Below are 19,909 nucleotides of genomic sequence, written 5' to 3' on the forward strand. Positions count from 1 at the left end.
AACATTTGTTGTTGCCTCAGTTGTTAATGTTAGCCATTGTGACAGGTGTGAAGTGGTATCTCATTGTGGTTTTGATTTGTATTTCCCGGATGATGAGTGATGTTGAGCATTTTTTCATGTATCTGTCAGCCATCTGGCTGTCTTCTTTGGAGAAGTGTCTATTCATGTCTTGCCCGTTTCTTCACTGGATTATTTGTTTTTTGAGTGTTGAGTTTGATACGTTCTGTATAGATTTTGGATATTCACCCTTTATCTAATATGTCATTTGCAAACATCTTCTCCCATTCTGTCAGTTGCCTTTTAGTCTTTCTGATTGTTTCCTTCGCTGTGCAGAAGTTTTTTGTTTCGATGAAGTACCAATAGTTCATTTTTTATTTTGTTTCCCTTGCCTATGGAGAGGTGTTGAGTAAGATGTTGATGTGGCCAAGGTCAGAGAGGTTTTTACCTGCTTTCTCCTTTAGGATTTTGATGGCATCCTGTCTTACATTTAGGTCTTTCATCCACTTTGAGTTTATTTTTATGTATGGTGTAAGAAAGTGGTCCAGGTTCATTTTTCTGCTTGTCGCTGTCCAGTTTTCCCAGCACCTTTTGCTGAAGAGACTGTCTTTATTCCATTGGATTTTCTTTCCTGCTTTGTCAAAGATTAGTTGGCCAGAAGATTTTATTTTTTTTATTAAAAAAATTTTTTTGTTTATTATTTTTGAGAGAGTGAGCAGGGAAAGAGCTGAGAGAGGTGGGGGGGGCGGGGACAGAGGATCCAAAACAGTCTCTGTGCTGACAGCAGAGAGCCCGATGTGGGGCCTGAACCCATGAACTGTGAGATCAAGACTGGAGCCGAAGCTGGATGCACAACCAACTGAGCCACCCAGGCATCCCAGAAGATTTTATTTTTAAATAATCTCTACATCCAACGTAGGGCTCAAACTCACAACCTTGATAGAAAAGTTGCATGCTCTACTGACTGAGCCAGCCAGGCACCCCATTACATGTGGATTCTATGCTTCAGCCCCTATTAATAGCCTCAACGTGGCCTCCATCCCTTCCTTTGCCTCTGAGTTGACCACTCACTGGCCCCTCAACTTCTTGTTCCTCCTGGGACATACCATGTCTCCATGTCTTTATACTTTCAGCCTGGAATCTAGCTCTATACCCTTTGCCTGATAAATTCCCTCCATTCACTCTTTAATTTTTTTTTTTTTTTAATGTTCATTTGTTTTTAAGAGAGAGAAGGAGAGAGTGAGCAGGGGAGGGACAGAGAGAGAGAGAGAGAGAGAGAGAGAGAGAGAGAGAGGATCCAAGCAGGTTCTGCACTGTCAGCACAGACCGCGATGTGGGGCTCGAACTCACAAACTTTGAGATCATGACCTGAGCTGAAGTCAGACACTTAACCGACTGAGCCACCCAGTTGCCCCCCATTCACCCTTTAAAACCTGAGCCTGGTCCCTCTGTAAAGTTTCCCCTGCCACTCCCCCAGAACTCTTAACCTTTCCTTCTTCCATGCCACATGTCTATTCCCTTTAATCTTTATCAGTTGCCAAACTTTGTTTCCAAGGATGTTTCCCTGATAATAAAATAATACTGTATTGAAAATTACCACTTATTGGGGCGCCTGGGTGGCTCAGTCGGTTAAGCGTCTGACTTCGGCTCAGGTCATGATCTCGCGGTCCGTGAATTCGAGCCCCGCGTCGGGCTCTGTGCTGACAGCTCAGAGCCTGGAGCCTGTTTCGGATTCTGTGTCTCCCTCTCTCTGACCCTCCCCCGTTCATGCTCTGTCTCTCTCTGTCTCAAAAATGAATAAACGTTAAAAAAAAAAATTAAAAAAAAAAAAAGAAAATTACCACTTATTGAATATAGGCACAGCCTGTGCTACATACTTTCTTTCATTTAGTCTTACAGCAACCCTATGAAACAGGTACTGTTTTCAACCTTGTTTACAGACGAGGAAACCTGGAAGCTCGAAAAGGTTACAAAGTTGCCTAGGGTCACTCAGCTAATGAGTGGCAGAACTAAGATTTGAACCCAGAATTATGTGACCCCGGGCTAAGACTGAGCTCACTGAAGGCAGAGGTTGCATATCTCTTTTATCTTTTTTTTTTTAATTTTTTAATGTTTATTTATTTTTGAGAGAGAGACAGAGACAGAGTGCAAGCAGCAGAGGGGCAGAGAAAGAAGGTGTATTTCATTTATCTTTATAGCGGTAGAACCAGGAACAAATTGGTGCTCAGTAAATGTTTGAGCTGAATGGAGTCTCACAAATTAAAGTTTTTTTTCTGGAGATATATTAGCTAGTTCTTCAGGTGCCTTGCCTTTCCCTGTTGTTTATGATGCCTACTTTGTTGACTCTTTCCTCTTTTGTATGTGATCAGGGTTATTTCTGGGCTGTTGATCTGCAATTCTATTTTTACACCAGAGACGTGGTCTCAGGTACTGCCAATCGGAGGTGCAGGCTGATACTGAGAGTGGCTTGTCTACCTTCATTGGACATCTGACATGTTTAGACTTTCATCTGGCACAGAGCTGCTTTGTCCTTGTAGAAAGTTTTCAACACTTTTCTGTAGGGATAATCTACAGATCACCTTAGAGAAAGTGGGCCCCCCGGACCTATTATTTAGGTCTATGTTGGGTATCTTGGTCAGCTTTCTGTGGCTGATCTTATGGAGATTAGGACTCAGGACCACCAAGAACTTCAGGTCTAGGCACCTGTGTTTTCTTGGGCACATTTGCCTCCTTGGTATCGGGTAGGCCAGAACCAAGTTCCTGGCCTAGTACAAAGCTTTCCTTCTGTCTCCCACCACCTTGTCCCATCATTTTTCCACACCTTGCCCACCCACCTACACAACAGCCACAGGTGTTCAGGCCCTAAGGTGGTGGTTTCTCTGTTTGGGTCTGTATGCTGCACTTATCATCTCCTTTGCCCTGTGATGTATTGTGGTAGGTGGTAGGAGCTAAATCCATGGAGATGGGGAATGGGAGCCTGTAAGATTAGGCTACCTGCCTTTTGGGTCAAGCATGATGTTGATGGCAGAGCCAGGTCTGATACTTCCCTTTTCCAACCAAATCCAAGACCTGCATTCTGAGGTTGATGACATTGAGGAGGAGAAGAAAATATTGCCTTGACAGGGGCCCTGGGTTTAATCTTTGGAATGAGTCTTGTTTGGGGTCCTCTGTTGGACTTGGTTACTCTGATTTGTGCTTTATAAAGTTTGTTACTTTTTATATACTTTATATACTTCTTATCAGACATGAGAATAGTAAGGGAGTGTGGCTTAGGATAGAGGGAAGTATTAGGACACACCATGTTCAGTGTCATCCCTGGATCACCAGCTCAATATCCCCACCCCCACCCCCGACAGGCTGGTTTACAACAGAACATCCCGGGCCACCCAGTTTCCAGATGGTGTAGATGTGCGTGTTCCTGGCTTTGGGAAGACTTTCTCACTGGAGTTCCTGGACCCCAGCAGAAGCAGTGTGGGTATGTAGCCCTTCCTCATGCCCTCCAGGGAATGGGGCTGGAAGTTCTGTATTCCTAGAGTGGGAGGAATGCTATTAGTTTGAAATGAGCCTGTAAACTGTCTCTAATCAGTGTAGGCACAGAGCCTTATAGCACTCCTTCAGGGATCTTCCTACAGTAGATGTCACAGTCTCCTTGTTGGGTGTGGTGTGGGTGGCTGGCACTGGCTGTCCTTTCTACAATTCTCATACATTTCTGTCTACAGGTTCCTATTTCCATACCATGGTAGAGAGTCTTGTGGGCTGGGGCTACACACGGGGTGAGGATGTCCGGGGGGCCCCCTACGACTGGCGCCGAGCCCCAAGTAAGTGGTCACTCTTGCTTCCTCTCTGAGGTCTTAGGAGGTGGGGACGAGGAGGTCACAGCCCCCAGGGGCCCTGGGCTCTCCCCTGTCCCCCAGGGCCTCTGGTGTCTAGCCTAGCAGTCACAGCTACCACCACTGGTCAATCTGTCCTGTCCTTCTCCATCCCTCACCCTAGGATTTCTGGGCCTCTGAGCTCTGGGGAGAGATAATGAGGCTGAGGAGGGGGAAAGGACCTCCTACATTTCCTCCTTTCCTGGAAAAGGAGGGAAAACCAGACCACTCCCAGTTGGATTTTAGCATTTTCCCCACCCGCCTAGTCCTGGATCTGGCCTGAAAAACATTCAATGGTTCAGGCCCCAGGACCCTTCCTTCCTGACCACCGCCTGGCTCTGGCCTACAGATGAAAACGGGCCCTACTTCCTGGCTCTCCGGGAGATGATCGAGGAGATGCATCAGCTGTATGGGGGCCCTGTGGTGCTGGTTGCCCACAGCATGGGCAACATGTACACACTCTACTTTCTGCAGCGGCAGCCACAGGCCTGGAAGAACAAGTATATCCGTGCCTTTGTGGCACTGGGTGCGCCCTGGGGGGGCGTGGCCAAGACTTTGCGTGTCCTGGCCTCAGGTAAGACCCTGCCTGACCCAGTTTGGGGGGCTGATGTCAGGGATGGTGCCCTCTCTTTCCTTCTACAGTGTCCTCCTGGGCCACCCTCATGTCTCTTCTCCAGAGTGGGATGCTTTTTTAAACATCTCCTTTTCCAAAAGAGGATCTATCATTAATTAATTTCATCTCTCTAGTTGATGGCTCTTGTTATCTGTGTAAGTTTTTTTGCTGCATGTTCACAGAGTGGCACAACTGTTGGTCACTCAGGTATTTGCTTGTGCACATGTGTACACACGTACACTATGCTCTGGCCTGGCTGGCCTAACTTGGTTTGACCCAAAGTTCTTTGAGGGAGCCTTCTCCCTTTCTCTTACCCTCATCTTTCCTTCTTCATGCCCACCTTTGCCCCAGGGAAGGAAGGTTGGACTCCAGTTTCCTGTTTATGAGTCATACGTCCATCTGTGGCAGCGGGGAGCCTTTGTGGGTAACACAGGGAGGAAGCAGGTGCAGATTTATTTGGGCCTGCTTGCCTGGCAGTTGGCAAAGTCACCTCCTTCCCTGTTTCTCCCCAATCCACCTGCCTTTTCAGGGCTATCAGAGCCTGCCAGCTATAGCCATGGGGCTTTCCTCCCTCTGCTAGGACTGGGAATGAACCCGTGGCCCCTCATTTTAGGAGCCACGAGCCACTATGCCAAGCGTCTGAGGAACTTTCTTCCTCATGTCATCAACACTGCCTGACCTACTTGCTGGACAACCGATGGTTGCAATCAGGTCGGACACAGTGCGTCTCCCGGTAGTGACCTTGGATTGCCTGGACAACGAGTCCGGATATAACAAGGACTCATGACAGCCATCTACTCTGTCCATCCTGGACCTAAAAGGACAGATGTGGGCACGCATGAATTTGAGACAGGAAACCGTGGTGAGGTTCAGGTCTCAGCCTTTCAGAGCTTCCCTGTGAGTCTCCTTAGATTTCTGCCTCAGATTCTGCGAAACTGTTCTGTCAGGTCCCGGCAGTCTGGATTAGGGGCAGGGTAGGGGGTGGGGTGGTAGTCATGGACCCCTACCTAGGGGCTTTCCTTTCCTCAGGGGTCCTACAGCCAGACCTCACAAGGCAGAGCTGAAAGCCTGTTCGTCAGTCAGAAGGTGGGTTGATGGATGGCCAGGGTCCTGAATAGGTCAGAGGGCCCCTGTTTCCAAGTTCTGGCTCACTCCTCAGAGGCCTCCCTGGCTCTGTGTTGTTGGCATTCCTGTGTGTGAAGGACCCTCGCTCTGCCTGCAGCCTCCCCTCCTGCTGTGTCTCCCAAAGACCTGGCTGCCCAGGTCAGTGACACGTAGGAGAGTGGGGTACGACCAGGGCTGGCTGGCTGCAGGTCTGAGCCTGGGAAAAGAAAAATGTTTTTTTTAACTCAGTGTAAGAAAAGAGAAAGATGAATGTGTCCCTGGGCTGACAGCCTGCTGATTCACCTTCCACAAGGTCAGTGCCCACAAGCCTGGTAACAAATGCTCAGAGGAGGGTACTGTTTACACAATGAATCACCTTGTGGGTATGTGCTGCCTAAACCTCTGGTGAGGAAATGCAGAAGGAAAGAAACAAGTCATGGCGGTGTGCTTCCCAGATAGAGCAAAAATAAAGGGAACTGTGGGGGAGTTATAATGAGGACGACAGTGTAGAGGTGCCGGAGTGCTGACTGGGCCCCTGACTGGGGCCCAGCGGGGGGCCTGGTGGGGACCGTGCTGCCCTGCCAGCTTGTCCTGAGCACAGACTGAGAAAGCCGTCTCCCTGCAGGAGACAACAATCGGATCCCAGTCATTGGGCCCCTGAAGATTCGGGAGCAGCAGCGGTCTGCCGTCTCCACCAGCTGGCTGCTGCCCTACAACTATACCTGGTCCCCTGAGAAGATCTTCGTGCGTACACCCACAGCCAACTACACGCTGCGGGACTACCGCCAGTTCTTCCAGGACATTGGCTTCAAAGATGGATGGCTCATGCGGCAGGACACGGAGGGGCTGGTCGAAGCCACAGTGCCCCCTGGCGTGCCGCTGCACTGCCTCTATGGCACTGGTGTCCCCACGCCAGACTCCTTCTACTATGAGAGCTTCCCAGACCGTGATCCCAAAATCTGCTTTGGTGATGGCGACGGCACTGTGAACTTGCAGAGCGCCCTGCAGTGCCAGGCCTGGCGCAGCCGCCAGGAGCACCAAGTGTCACTGCAGGCGCTCCCGGGCAGCGAGCACATTGAGATGCTGGCCAACGCCACTACCCTGGCCTATCTGAAACGTGTGCTTCTTGGGCCCTGATTCCTGTGCCAGGCAGGGCTGTGGGATGGCGTGGCCACACCTGCTTCTCTTGGCTACCGTGGCCCGTGAGGTTAGCAGTTTGTGACTGACTGACTAATGTCCTCAGTCTGGGGTTGTGAAATATCTGCCATTGGGAAGTGCTGTTTCTTATCCTTTTCTCTGTGGATGTGAGGAAAGAAGAAATAGTCTGGACTCACTTGAGGGATCCTTGCTGAAAAGAATGCTGCTGCTGCTGCTGCTGCTGCTGCTGATGATGATGATGGAATTGCTGTGACCTCAGGACTGGCTCTGCAGGTGGACTGGCTGGCACCTGGCCTCAATCCTGGACTGAGGGGTCATTTGTTTCTCCTACCCCTGTGGCCTTTTCACATTTACCCACTGGGCCCTGGCCCCTTAGTCTTCTTGTGGGGGATATTACTGAGGTGTGGTTCCTGTCCCTAAAGGTCCCAGGGATGGTCTGGTCCCTAGGGGATCCTTCCCACACACTGGCCACAGGTAGGCTTGATAGTGGCTGTGGGTGGCTGGAGCTGCTGGCTTCCCTGTGGCCTAGTTGCTCAGCAGCTTGACTGTCGCTTTCTGGAGGCAGCCTGGTTCCTCCTGCAGGCAGGGGCGAGTTGTGTTCTCCATGGTTCCCAGGTCCCGGGACATTCACTCCTACCTCCCTCACCTCCAAGAACAGCCTAGCTCAGGATTGGGCAGCATATGGCCCTCTAGTTCTTGGGGGCTGCGTTCCAGGAGCCTTGACTCCTGTGGTTGGGCTGTTACCCACAGTATTGATGCTGGCTCCCTTCCCTCTGGGAATGTGGTTCAAGGATGAGAGCAGGGCCAGTGCCATGGCCTTTTAGGTATTCATGAAGAAAGAGAACTCAAGGAAGCAGTTAAGGCAGCTCGGGGTATCCCTGCTAAATCCACCACCACGTTGCCACCCAGCCCTAGGGTTTTTCTGGCACCCGTGTGGGCTGGTGCAGAGCTGAGAGGAGATAGAACTCTTTCCCATTTTGCCCAGCACCTACTCCCACCAGGCAGCTCAGTGGTGCTTAGTCTGCAGAGACTAACCCAGAAGCTTGAGTCGTCCCTGAGAGAGCCAGGTGCCTTGGGGCTCCCCTGGTAATTTCCTTCCTTTCCAGAGGTGCTGCATGGATCTCCCTATAATAGCAGGGATGGAGAATCTGGATCTGCCTTGGTGGCAGTGATCTCCAAGTGGTCAATGGCTCTAGGCCAAGACTTGAGTCTAACCTCTAGGATGGGACCCCAGAGCCTCAGTCAGGCTGGACTGTGCTGCTCTCCCACAAGATTTCTGTGAAGCTGGATTTTTTTGTGTGGTAAACATACCCAGCATCTCTCTCCTTTTATTCCTGAGTGGTGTGCTCCGTACTGGGGCTCTGAGCAGGCTGTACCTTGATTCTGGCAATAAAAATACTCTGGATGCTGTAAAGTGCCCTGGCTTAGAGTCTCTTCTGAGCATGAAAAGAGGGAGGTAATGGAGGAGTGACGACGCTAGAGAGGTAGGTAATCAGGGGCTAGACCTTTCCTGGGGCCTTGATGGGTTCTCTCAGCACCAAAGCATTGCTCCTGTGCACCTATTTGGGCTTGATCCTCCTGCCCCCTCTCCTGGAATCTATTTCCCCTCCTGGGCCTAAGAACCAGGACCTGAAACATTCCCATTGGAAAGGGAGGGCTCCTGCCCTCCCTCTACTCCTGCTTGGTGTATAAACCCCACATGCTGCCCCACAGCTGGGGGCTGAGGACAATCCCGCAGGTCACCCTGGCTGGACTCTCGCTCCCGGCCTTTTTGTCCTCTCTCATCTTTCAGGTCTCAGTGTCTTTTGACCCTAGAGTTCTTTTTAGGACGCCATCCTTCTTCTTTGTTTCTTCAGTTTGCCCACTGTCTGTCCCTCTCTGGGGACAGAGACTGACAGAAGAGGAGAGACTAGGCTGAGACTAGGTGTGGACAGAGACAAGGAACAACACTGGGAACCAAGTGGAGATGGATAAAGACAGAGAAACAGAGCCGGAGACAGGGAAACATGCATAGGGATGACATCCAAGCCTTAATTCTATGGTGCAGAGCCCAGAGTGGGGGTTGGCGGCAGTGGGGTGGTGAGAGCCCCAGTTCCTGCCCTGGGCCAGCCTGGGCTTCAGGCTTCAATACACCCTGGGCCACTAGAGGGCACTCTGAACCCTCTCACAGCACTATTTATTGGCAAAACCTGGAAGAAATGTGGCCCAAAGAGGGGGAGGATGCCAAAGGATACACAGGTCCAGCTGTAATTGCTGGCCTTGGTGAAAGGATGACAACACAAAAGGTCCTTACCTCCAGGTCGTACCCAGCCTGACTCCCAGCTCTGCCCTGACAGCCACCGTCCCCTGCTCCCCTTGTGGTGGCCTTACAGCTGCCTACTCACCCCTGACCTGTTTCAGCCCCACTGCCATGTTCGATTTCACAGCTGCTGAGAGAGGGCATGGAGTCATAGCAGGCTATAGTTCACGCTACTGGGGTCCAAATCTGAGTTCTACCGGCTCCAGGCTACTACATACGGAGTCTCCCAACTTTTCTGAGCCTCAGCTTGCTTATCTGCAGAATGCGGCTGAACAAATGTATCCTGCAGGGTGGTCCTGAGGAACACTGATGGTGCTGGAGAACATCTAATTCCGTATTTGGTGCATAATGGGCTTTCAGATGGTGGATTGTTATAACTGGGTTCTATCCAGAGATCTGGATGCTGGCAGGTCATGTACGTGGCTGTTGCAAGGGTAAGTGGACTGGCTGCCACCGAGTGACACATATGAGCAGAGTTCTTACTTTGCCTGGCCAGAGAAGCAGAAGGAATGGATCCAGGGGACAAAGGGTCAGATTCTAAAGACTCCAAATATGCACATACTCTCATTCACACTAAAGGACGGTATTCCAAGCAGAGAGCACAAGGAGGGCAGTAGCAATGAGGGTTCTTCAAGGATCACTGTCTCAGGTCTATAGGAGAATGGAAGTGTTTTTAGGCAGAGGAGATACAGTCATTCCCATGTGTATTTTAGGAGCAATCCCTACCCTATAGGGATGGGTTAGAGGGAGCAGAGTAGGGATTGGGAGGCTACTATAACTGGGGAGAAGAAAACCATGAGAAAACCCGCAGGTCTTTGGGGGACAGGAGGAGGAAGCTTCCAGGGTGCTGCCCATCTCTGGCTGCGTCATTGGGTGATGCAGAGCAGGAGATTGGGTATGGTCAGTCTCAAACTATAGGATGTGCAGGTGTAAACACGTGTCTGTGGGAAATGACTCCATGGCCCAGGAGAGAGCTATGGCTTGAGGTTGTGGACAGGAAGCTAAGGGGGAAGGCTCAGCTGTCCAAGAGGTCAGAGAGACCCTAGAAAAGCCCCAAAGCTATCAGAAGGAAAGGACCCCTAGAAGGAGATGGTGAAGCAGCAGCCGAGGTAGAGGAAGAGGATAGGAGGGTGCAGCTCCCCCAAGAGAGTGTCGGTAGGGTCAGACAAGATAAGGATCAAAAAATGTCCCCCAGCCTGAGCCCTAGGGAGGCGGGGGGTTGGTTACAGAAGCCAGTTAGTGTCCGTGTGTCTGCTGAGGCTCCGATGGACGGGAGCTGGGCTGAGCTAGGAGTTTGGGAGAAAACGTTTTGGGTCTGTGTGTCTTCCTAGGGTGCGTAGCGGAGGGGTTGGCTGAGAACAGGGTACGGAGGCTATCTAGCGCAACTTGTGTAAGCTGTATGGCCAACAGCCATAAAGGAACGGGCTGCGGGGGCCATTTAGAGCGAGGGTGGTTGGGCCCAGGTCACGGCCCTCCTGGGGACAGGGAGCCAAGTGCACGCAGACGTCGGGACGGCACACTGAGCAGAGCCTTCTGATCCCTGAGGCCGCCGCGATGCCCCCTAGGCCCAGAGGCGCCGCCGCCTGCGGACTCAGCACGGAACTAGGCGTCCTGTCCCGACGCGGCGCGCGCTGTCGCGATCCGGCGGCGCGTGACGTGGCGGGGGCGGGGCCTCAGCGGCCCGGGCGGCCGTGGCGGTCGAGCTGCTGAGCATCCTGTCGGCGCTTGGCTACCGCGAGGTAACGGGCCGCGGGCGGGCGCGCGGGGGAAGCGGGGCCGGGGCGGGGGGCCGCGTCCTGGAGGCCGAACTCTCCGCGCCGCCGCAGTCGCCGCGTGCGGAATTCGGGCCCGCCAAACCCGGCGCGGGGTGGGCGGGCGGGCGGCACGTGAGAGACGCCGCGGTGAGAGCGTGCTAGAGGGTGACGCTGTGCGTGTAAGAGGGACCGCGAGCGTGAGGGTGGCTCCAGGAGTGTGGGGAACCCTGAGTGTAAGACTGAGCGTGTCAGATTGTGTCTGTGTGAGTGTGTGTGTGTGAGCGACCCCCCTGAGTCTGAGGGTGACTGTGAGTGTGCAAGAAAGACCCTAAGTGAGAAGATGACGCCGAGAGTGTGTGAGATGATGTTGACAGTACGGGAGAGACTTTGGTGTGAAGGAGACTCGGTGTGCGTGAGGCACCCCCCCCCCCCCCCCCCCCCCCCCCCCCGCAGACTAGCGGGAGGCTGTGTGTGTGAAACCCAGAGCCTGGGGGTGATTCTCTGAGCGTGTGAGGGTGGTTCCAGGAGTGTGCGAGAGACTGAGAGGGAGACTCTGGCGACAGAGGCCCCGAGTGTGACGCTGTGTAAGAGACTGAGAGGTGCTCCAGGGTGAGCGTGACGGGAAGAAAGCGAGCCTGTGCTGTGAGAAAGTCTGCAAGAGAGAAAGACGGCGTGCAAGACTCTGAGGATGTCCTGCAGGATCAGAGCTTGGGATGCTGCGAGATTGCCTAGGGCGGGGGCTTGCAGGGCTAGGGAACCGCGTGCTGCTGCCATGAAGGCTCCTCCTCCCGTCTCATGTCCTGTCATCTTGTTTGATCATCTCACGTTGTAAATGGAAAGAGATATTTGTAAAACATTCTGAGAATTCTTCACTAAGCGCTAGGCAAACAGTGTGGGTACCACGTTGTGTAATGGTCGGTATAAATAGGAATCAATATTTAACAGACTTGAGCACCTCTTGTGTGCACTGGGCTGTGGGGCTTGGTGACACGGTTCAAAAGAATTCAGTCTCTGCCCTTGATGGGGGAAAAAAAGCACTGCCAGCGAATCTAGCATCGTGTTAGCAGAATGCTCAGCCATCTGGTGCTTCTCTGAGAGCTGCTCCCTGATTTGAAGATCTGGGGGCAGCAGACTTTTGAAAGTCTGAGTGCTTCCTGAGCTCATTTTCGTCTCTCTTCGCTTGCTGTGAAGCCCTTAGGAGGAAGCTGCCCAGGCTGCCTACTTTGCTAAGGTGCCGTTGTGCGCTCACGGCTTTTGCTTCCCAACTTTGGTCTCAGACTGTCATTTGAGTTCTTATATTTGATTTCCCTCTCCTGACAAGTATGTGGAAAACCACAAACCCAGTTTTTCCCTGTCTTTCTTCTTCTCTCTCTGGCTGCGGACATATTTTTATTGCAGACCAGAAGTAAATACCAGTTATGTGACTTATCTCCTTGGCACTTCTTGGTACAGGAAATTTCCTGACCTCTGTCTTGTGCGCTTCCTGCTGTAGCCTCCAGGATGTGGATACGTTTCTACAAAAGTGACGCAAACAGTGCTCACAGGACCTGGGACTCCGGGAGCAGCAGCAGTCTAGATATGCATGATTTGAGATGACCGAGCTACTTCTCTGACACATGTGTGGGCTGGTGGCTTCAGTTACACTCCACTGTGAGTGTGATGGAACTTCTCAGTTGAGAATGCTGTCCCTGCCAGGCATATAAAACATAAATTTTACAAAGGGAGATATCCAGCTGCTTATTAGGCTCGTTTTTTGATAAGCTGCCTCTTACTCTTTGTTGCAGAGGTTATGTGGCCAAGACAGACAGGTGGAATTAGGCCTTGATGTGGAGGCTTCATTTTCTTCTCACATCCTGACCCTTCATAATGAGGCAGCTTATGGAAGTGTGATGTTTGTTCATTTCCTCACAGGTGAATGTTGTTGCTCTGTCCTCTGTTAACTTTCTTGGATCTTTGTGATTTGTAAAGAATTTCAGTTATTTTTGCACACTATGAACAGGATACTAGCGATGAGAATGGCTCATATATAATTAAAAATTATGTAACACTGTATTATATAAATTGTATATATATTAAATTATATCTTTTTCTAAAGGGTAATTGTGGTGGTTTATAATGAAAGCTACTTGCAATGAGGTTGTTAAAAAGAAATTGAAAACCAAAGTCATGGAAAAGAATAGATACCATGTACTGTTGAAAGTAAGGTTATCTGTTCACTGTGATTGGGAACTGAATTGGATCTTGAGTTTCCTATTTTCTTGGGTAAAAAGATAAATATAGAGTCACATCACTTTTTTGTTTTATAGGAGTGTAAGTATGTGTGTGTATATTATATAGATACAGTTAAACATTAAGAAAATTAATGTATACTAATTGTGGAAAATATATAAAGCTCAGAGGTGTATAGAAAAGAGAGTCCTCTATATTTTTACCACAGTTAAGATTTTGAGGGGTGCCTGGGTGGCTCAGTTGGTTGGGTGACCGACTTCGCCTCAGGTCATGATCTCACAGTTCGTGAGTTTGAGCCCTGCGTCGGGCTCTGTGCTGACAGCTCAGAGCCTGGAACCTGCTTGGGATTCTGTGTCTGCCCTCTCTCTAGCCCTCCCCTGCTCACGCTCTGTGTCTCTCTGTCTCTCAATAGTAAATAAACGTTAACAAAATTAAAAAAAAAAAAGATTTTGATATTTTTCTCAACAGCATTTTCCCTCATAGTTACCCATTGTAAAAGAGATTTTAAATCCAGCTTGTAAAGTATTCCTTGTAATTGAACTCTGAAAGATTCTTTTTTTTGCCCCTGAAATTGCATGTGATAGTTTCACGGTTAAGTTTTCATGAAGCAGTTTTAGTGGTCTGATGAATTCCTTTATTATCTGCTTAGAGGAGCCTGTAAAATAGATGAAAACCTGCTAGAAAACTGCATTGTGCCCTTACAGGCAGGGTTTAAGACTAGTTTTTCAAAACAGGAACTTACAGGGTACACTGAATGATTTAATGGAAATTGTCTTAAGTAGTGATTTTAGAGACTGTGTGAGAGAGACTGAGAATCTGATACTGTTTGTGATCTTCACATACTGATTTTTCTTATCAATTGGATAAAAACTGAAGACAGAAGGATAGCCAGTTCAGAGAGGGTGATCTGGTAAGATTTTGTTGTACACTCTTCCCCCCAAATACCAGGCTACTTAGCTGGAGATAGTGGCTTAGTTATGAGCTCCTTGATTTTCATCCCATTTCTGTGGGGATAGGATAAACAATGCATCTCACAGATAAGGATTGCCTTTTTGAGAATGTATGTAGATACTGTGGCAACTAATTAAATGTACTTGAATTCAAAACCATTATTGTAGTCATAGTTGCTTTTTATCCTTTTTTTCCTCTTTCATAATCTAAAGAACAAGTACTTTGACAAAATGATAAGAACCACCATCTCAGACTGAATTCTCTGAATGATCACTTCATTTAGTTAAGCCTTGTTTGTTTGTTGTTCTGGCAAGCAGGTGAGTAGGTGGCTCAAGGTGTTAGACTTTTAGTAGGGTTTGTTGTGTATTTTCTCTTTTAGCTATTTTTTGTCCTTGGTATTTATTTATTTATTTTTTTTTGTGGGGGGAGAGAGATAGAGAGTGAGCGGGGGAGGGGTAGAGAGAGAGAAGGAGATAGAGAATCCCAAGCAGGCTCCTGGCTGTCAGTGCAAAGCCCATTGTGGGGCTCAAACTCACAAACCACGAGACCATGACCTGAGCTGAAATCAAGAGTCAGATGCTTAACTGACTGAGCCATCCAGGTGCCCCTGTTCTTGGTATATTTTTATTCAGTGATCACAGATTGAGTACCAAGCCTGTGCTGGGCCTTGTACTGGGTGCTGTTAAAACAGACAAGGAACTTACTAACTAGTTGGGAGAGACTGAAGGTAAGTAAATGCAACAGAATGAGGTGGCTGCTGAGGTAGAAGTATGTATTAGAAACCTTACAGACACAAGGAGATAGGTGGAGAAAGATGGCAGCCAGGATGTTGGGGAAAAGGTGAGAGAAGTAGGGTGTTAGAAGCAGAGGCTCAGTACGAACAAAGGTGTGTTTGTCTCATGGGCTCTAGGAACCCTGGACTATTCCAGGTTCTGGAAGCTGCAAGGAATTTAGTGTGATAGGACCTTGGGTGGGACAGCGGGGGTTGGAGGTAGGGGTGGGTGTGGGGGGGTGTAGTGATAAGGACCTGATAAGTAGGTTGGAATTGGTCTTAAAGGCCTCAGGTAGCACCTGAGGGAGGGTTCCTAACTGTGCTCTGATACCAACAGAGTAGATAGTAGGGTTGATACTCTGTTGTGAAATTTGAGGAGCCAAAGTAGTGTTTTTCCTGCTAGAAGGCTGCCTCCTACCCCTAGCCTGCCCCCCGTCTCCTGGATGGAGGTAAACCCTATTGCAGTTGCCAGTTTTTGTTTGTTTTTCTCAGAATTCACCTAATTACTTAGACAAGAGCTATGTTGTTGGCACATTCCGTTTTCAGGTCTTCCAGATCTTGCTGATTTTTTTAAAGTAGGCTCCACATGCAGTGTGGGACTTGAACTCATGACCCTGAGATTAAAAGTCGAATGCTCTACTGACTGAGCCAACCAGGTACCCCTCGATCTTGCTAATTTTATGTCTATCTATTCTAGTGACAACTGAGAGAGGTGCTTTGAAGTCTCCAACTATAATTGTAGATTTGTGTATTTCTCTTTTTAGATATATATCACTTTATGTATTTTGAAACTTTGTTGTTGGAGGAAATATATATTTAGAATTGTCTTCTTGATGAATTCTTTATCCCTAGCAGTATTTCTTATTCTGAAGTTTATTTTATATAATGGTACTATAGCTACTCCATCTTTCTTTTGATTAGTGTTTGCATGGTTTATTTTTTTCCTATTGTTTTACCTATAGTTTACTTATGTCTTTATATTTAAAGCAGGTTTCTTGTAGACTACATGTTGGGTTTTGCATTTTTATCTGCCAGTATCTATTTTTTAATTGGTATGTTTAGATCATTTATATTTCATGTTATTATTGAGATGGTTGGATTAAAATCTTCCTTCTTGCTACTTGTCTTCTGCTTCTATTAGTTCCATATGTCTTTTTTTCTGCTTTCTTAAAAAATTTCTATTATTTAAGTATAGTTGATATACAACATTATGTTAGTTGCACAACATGGTGATTCCACAATTCCGCGCATGCTCACCATGATAAGTGTGGTTACCATTTGTCACCATACACCATTACTACAATATTAACTATATTCTCTATGCTGTACTTTTCATCTGCGTCTTATTTATTTTATTATTTTTAAGTTTATTTATTTATTTTGAGGGGGGGAATTGGGGAGAGAGAGAATCCCAAGCAGGCCCCACACTGTCAGTGCAGATCTTGTGAAATGATGACCTAAGCTGAAATCAAGAGTTGGGTGCTTAACTGACTGAGCCACCCAAGCACCCCTGGAAGTTTGTGCATCTTAATCCCCTTCACTTGTTTTGCTTATCCCCTCACTTCCCTCCCCTCTGGCAACCACCAGTTTGATTTCTGTAGTTATGAGTCCCTTTCTTTGTTGTTGTTTGTTTTGTTTTTTAGGTAAGTATGATCATATGACATTTATTTTTCTCTGACCTACTTCACTTACTTTTGGTTTGTGTATTTTTTATGTTTTATTTCCACTGTTGGCTTGTTATTTACACCCCTTCTTTTAATCTTTTTAGTTTAGTTTTGTTTTTAATATTTACCTATTTTGAAGGAGAGAATGCATGTGGGGCAGGAGTGGAGAGAGAGGAGAGAGAGAATCCCAAGCAGGTTCTGGTGCTGTCAAACCAGAGCCCAAAACAGACCTCAAACTCACAAACTGTGACATTATGACCTGAGCTGAAATCAAGAGTCGGATGCTTACCCAACTGAGCCACCTAGGTGCCCCTTTAGTTTAGTTTTTTTAAAGTAATGTTACATTATTTCACATATGAGAACCTTACAACAGTATAATTTCCAATTCTTCCTTGTCTTTGTGCTGTCATTGTCATACATTTCACTTTCATATATGCTATAAATCCACAATTCACTGCTAGTGAATTTTTACTTGAGGCAGTCAATTATATTCTACAGCAATTAAATGGCCCCCCAAAAGAGTTTTTTTTTTCAAAAAGTATTTTTTTTTTTTATATTTACCATAGACCATTTGATACTGTTCTAGGTTTTTACTTTTTTTCCTGTTTTGACTCTTGTGGTTTTCATCTCTCTGCTGAAATTTCACCTGTTTATGCATGCTGCCCAGCTTTTCCACTAGAGCATTTAATGTATTAATCATAGTTATTTTGTATTTTATATTTTTATGTTTTGAGAGAGAGGGAGAGTATGTGCACACACGAGCAGGGGAGGGGCAGAGGGAGAGAGTATCTTTTATTTTAAGTTTATTTTTTTTTTTGACAGAGAAAGAGAGCACACTCACAAGCACTCATAAGCAGGGGAGGGACAGAGACCGATGCGGGGCTCGAACTCACAAACTGTTAGATCATGACCCTAGCCAAGATCAAGAGTCGGATGTTTAACGAGAGAGAATCTTAAGCAGGCCCCATGCCCCACGCGGAGCCTGAGGAGGGCCTCAGTCTCATGACTGTGAGATATGACCAGAGCATTAGATGCTTAAAAGACTGAGCCATCCAGGGGCCCCAATCATAGTTAGTTAGTTAGTTAGTTAGTTATTTTCAGGAGTAGAATTCAGTGATTCATCACTTACATACAACACCTAGTGCTCATCATAACAAGTGCCCTCCTAATACCCATCATCCATCTAGTCCATCTCCTACCCTCTTCCCTCCATCAACCCTGAGTTGGGTTTGGGTTTTGTTGTTCTTGTGGTTACCTTAGGTGCACACATGGCTTCAAATTCCTCTGGTGTTTCCTTGCGTTAGCATTGGTTTGCTGGAGGGAGGGTTTTTCTTCAATGTTTATGCTTTGCCCTCAGCTTTAGGTCTTTTTGTTGTTGTTGTTGCTGGGTGCTTGCATACCTGGTGGTGGGGAGCAGGGATTCTCTGTTGTCTTGGTTCAGCCTCAGTCTTAGGCAGGCCCTGTTTTTCTGGATCTGAGTGGGGGGAGAAAAGGGAGGGGTGTGGATCTTTTTGGTGATCCTGCTCTTGGCCCAGAGGTAGGATATCATTAATGGTCTGGATCAGAATGTCCTGCCTTCCCCCAGGAGTAAAGGGTTGTTTTATTTTTCTTTCACCCTGCCCTAGCTGCCTTGGGAGTGGCAGAGTTTTGCCACTCTTTCCCCAGCAGTGTTAAGATTTTTATTCTAGGGGCGCCTGGGTGGCTTAGTGGGTTGGGCGGCTGACTTCGGCTCAGATCATGATTTCGCAGTCTGTGAGTTCGAGACCCGCGTCGGGCTCTGTGCTGACAGCTCAGAGCTCGGAGCCTGTTTCAGATTCTGTGTCTCCCTCTCTCTGACCCTCCCCCGTTCATGCTCTGTCTCTCTCTGTCTCAAAAATAAATAAACGTTAAAAAAAAAAAAAAGATTTTTATTCTAGAGAGGGCACCTGGTGGACCTTTGTATTTTTCCTGGAATAGTGATTGCTTTCCTTCTCCAGACTAGCACTACGGAGAGGCTATCTCTGGCCTCCTGCCTAGTATTTTTTATGAGCATCCAATCCACAGAGATCTGTGGAGAAAAAACATCTAAGTGTCTATGCTCTTGCTAACCCACACTAGACCTTTATTATTGTCTTTTTTTTTTTTTTAAGTTTTATTTATTTATTTTGAGACGGAGAGAGAGAGAGCAAGCAGGGAGGGACAGAGGAAGAGAGGGAGAGAGAGAATTCCAGGCAGGCTCAGTACTGTCAGTGAAGGTGGGGCTTGAACTCCTAAACTGTGAGATCATGACCTGAGCCAAAATCCTGAGTCAGACACTTAACCGACTGAGCCACCCACGTGCCCCTAACCCATGCTAGACCCTTAGTAATTCATTAAAAATTATACCTGAATTCTACTTACCTGCCTGTATATTGGTCCCACCATTCTCCCTCTGCCACTGATGAGCCAGACCTTACTTCTCTCCGTGGAGGTGCCTGTTTTTCCTTAAATTTCAGTCCACTTGGTTACCCTGTAACCTTAGCTCTCTGATGGCTTCAAGAAAAGTCACAGCTTTTGATGTAAGAAACAAAGCTGAGGAACTGTAGATAAAATTAAATATATAACCCACTGCCCATTGACTGATATTTGAGATAGGCAGAGTATGACATTCTTTCAGGAACTCCCAACTATCTTAATGTTTATACTTTGCTAGAGGGAAAAACAACCTTAGCTTGACAATACCTAGGCCCCTAGGATCCTGTGTGTCTTTAGCATATGAAAGTCTGTTTGGAAACCTCCAGGTACCTTTTACCTTCCTCAACTCCCAAGTATAAGATTGGTTCGTCTGCACAACCCCAGTGCAGCTCTTTCTGTCCACAGGTCCTGTCCCTGTGCTTTAATGAAACTACCTTTTTGTACTGAAGACATACCAAGAATTCTTTCTTAGCCGTCATCTCCAAACCCCAACACTCCAAACCATATCAGTTATGTAGATTATTTGGCTTTTTCTTGTCGTTGGAGTGGGAGTGATGCTTTCACCATCTTTCTACATCTTAAATCTAATTTGTGGTTAAATATATATTTGGTCTTCATCAACTGTTTCTAGACACAGCTCCTATAATTTCCTGTATAAGAGCCATATAATTTCCTATATAAGAGCCATTTCCTATATAAGGCTTTTTTTTTTTGTTATATTATTTGTGTTTGTTCTCAATTCCTGAAATAGTTCAAGGGCAATAAAGGTGAAATGGATGTCTTTTGTTATTTATATAACAATCCCCTTTCAACCATACCTCTGAGTTTATGTTAATGAAGTGATTTTTGGAAAACATCTTGATCTCCTAAGGATGGAGGTTGGTTGCTAGAGGAACCAGACCTGTGATTAGGAGATTGGTAACTTAGGTTCAGTCTGACCTCTGGGGAGGGGAAAGGGGCTGGAGATTGAGTCAATCTCTAATGGCCAATGATTTTCATCAATCATGCCTTTTTAATGAAGCCTCCTTAAAAATCCCATAAGGAGAGAGTTTGGAGAGCTCCCAGG

At 47.5% G+C, this 19,909-nt stretch overlaps 2 protein-coding genes across 10 annotated transcripts in view; both read left to right on the top strand.

The window, feature by feature from the left end:
* PLA2G15 (phospholipase A2 group XV) overlaps positions 1 to 8,155 on the top strand; it is a 19,971-nt gene extending 11,816 nt beyond the window's left edge. For 6 of the 7 annotated variants that reach the window (XM_042919568.1, XM_042919566.1, XM_042919570.1 and 3 more), the window contains 4 exons: positions 3,354 to 3,472; positions 3,717 to 3,815; positions 4,216 to 4,440; positions 6,209 to 8,155. In XM_042919568.1, coding sequence (XP_042775502.1) covers positions 3,354 to 3,472; positions 3,717 to 3,815; positions 4,216 to 4,440; positions 6,209 to 6,720 — 955 coding nt within the window. In that variant the 3' untranslated portion in view covers positions 6,721 to 8,155. The remainder of the gene's footprint in view (positions 1 to 3,353; positions 3,473 to 3,716; positions 3,816 to 4,215; positions 4,441 to 6,208) is intronic. The other variant, XM_042919571.1, reaches the window with a different exon arrangement.
* A 2,557-nt stretch (positions 8,156 to 10,712) lies between these two features.
* Positions 10,713 to 19,909, top strand: part of SLC7A6 (solute carrier family 7 member 6) — a 35,630-nt gene continuing 26,433 nt past the window's right edge. The window contains exons 1-2 of one of the 3 annotated variants that reach the window (XM_042918573.1): positions 10,713 to 10,779; positions 12,579 to 12,705. The gene's annotated coding sequence lies outside the window, so the exon portion shown is untranslated. Of the gene's footprint in view, positions 10,780 to 12,578; positions 12,706 to 15,383; positions 15,403 to 19,909 lie in introns of those variants that run through there. The other 2 variants (XM_042918572.1, XM_042918577.1) reach the window with 2 other exon arrangements.

The sequence above is a fragment of the Panthera leo genome, chromosome E2 (genome assembly GCF_018350215.1).
Source record: "Panthera leo isolate Ple1 chromosome E2, P.leo_Ple1_pat1.1, whole genome shotgun sequence".
Taxonomy (NCBI): Eukaryota; Metazoa; Chordata; class Mammalia; order Carnivora; family Felidae; genus Panthera; species Panthera leo.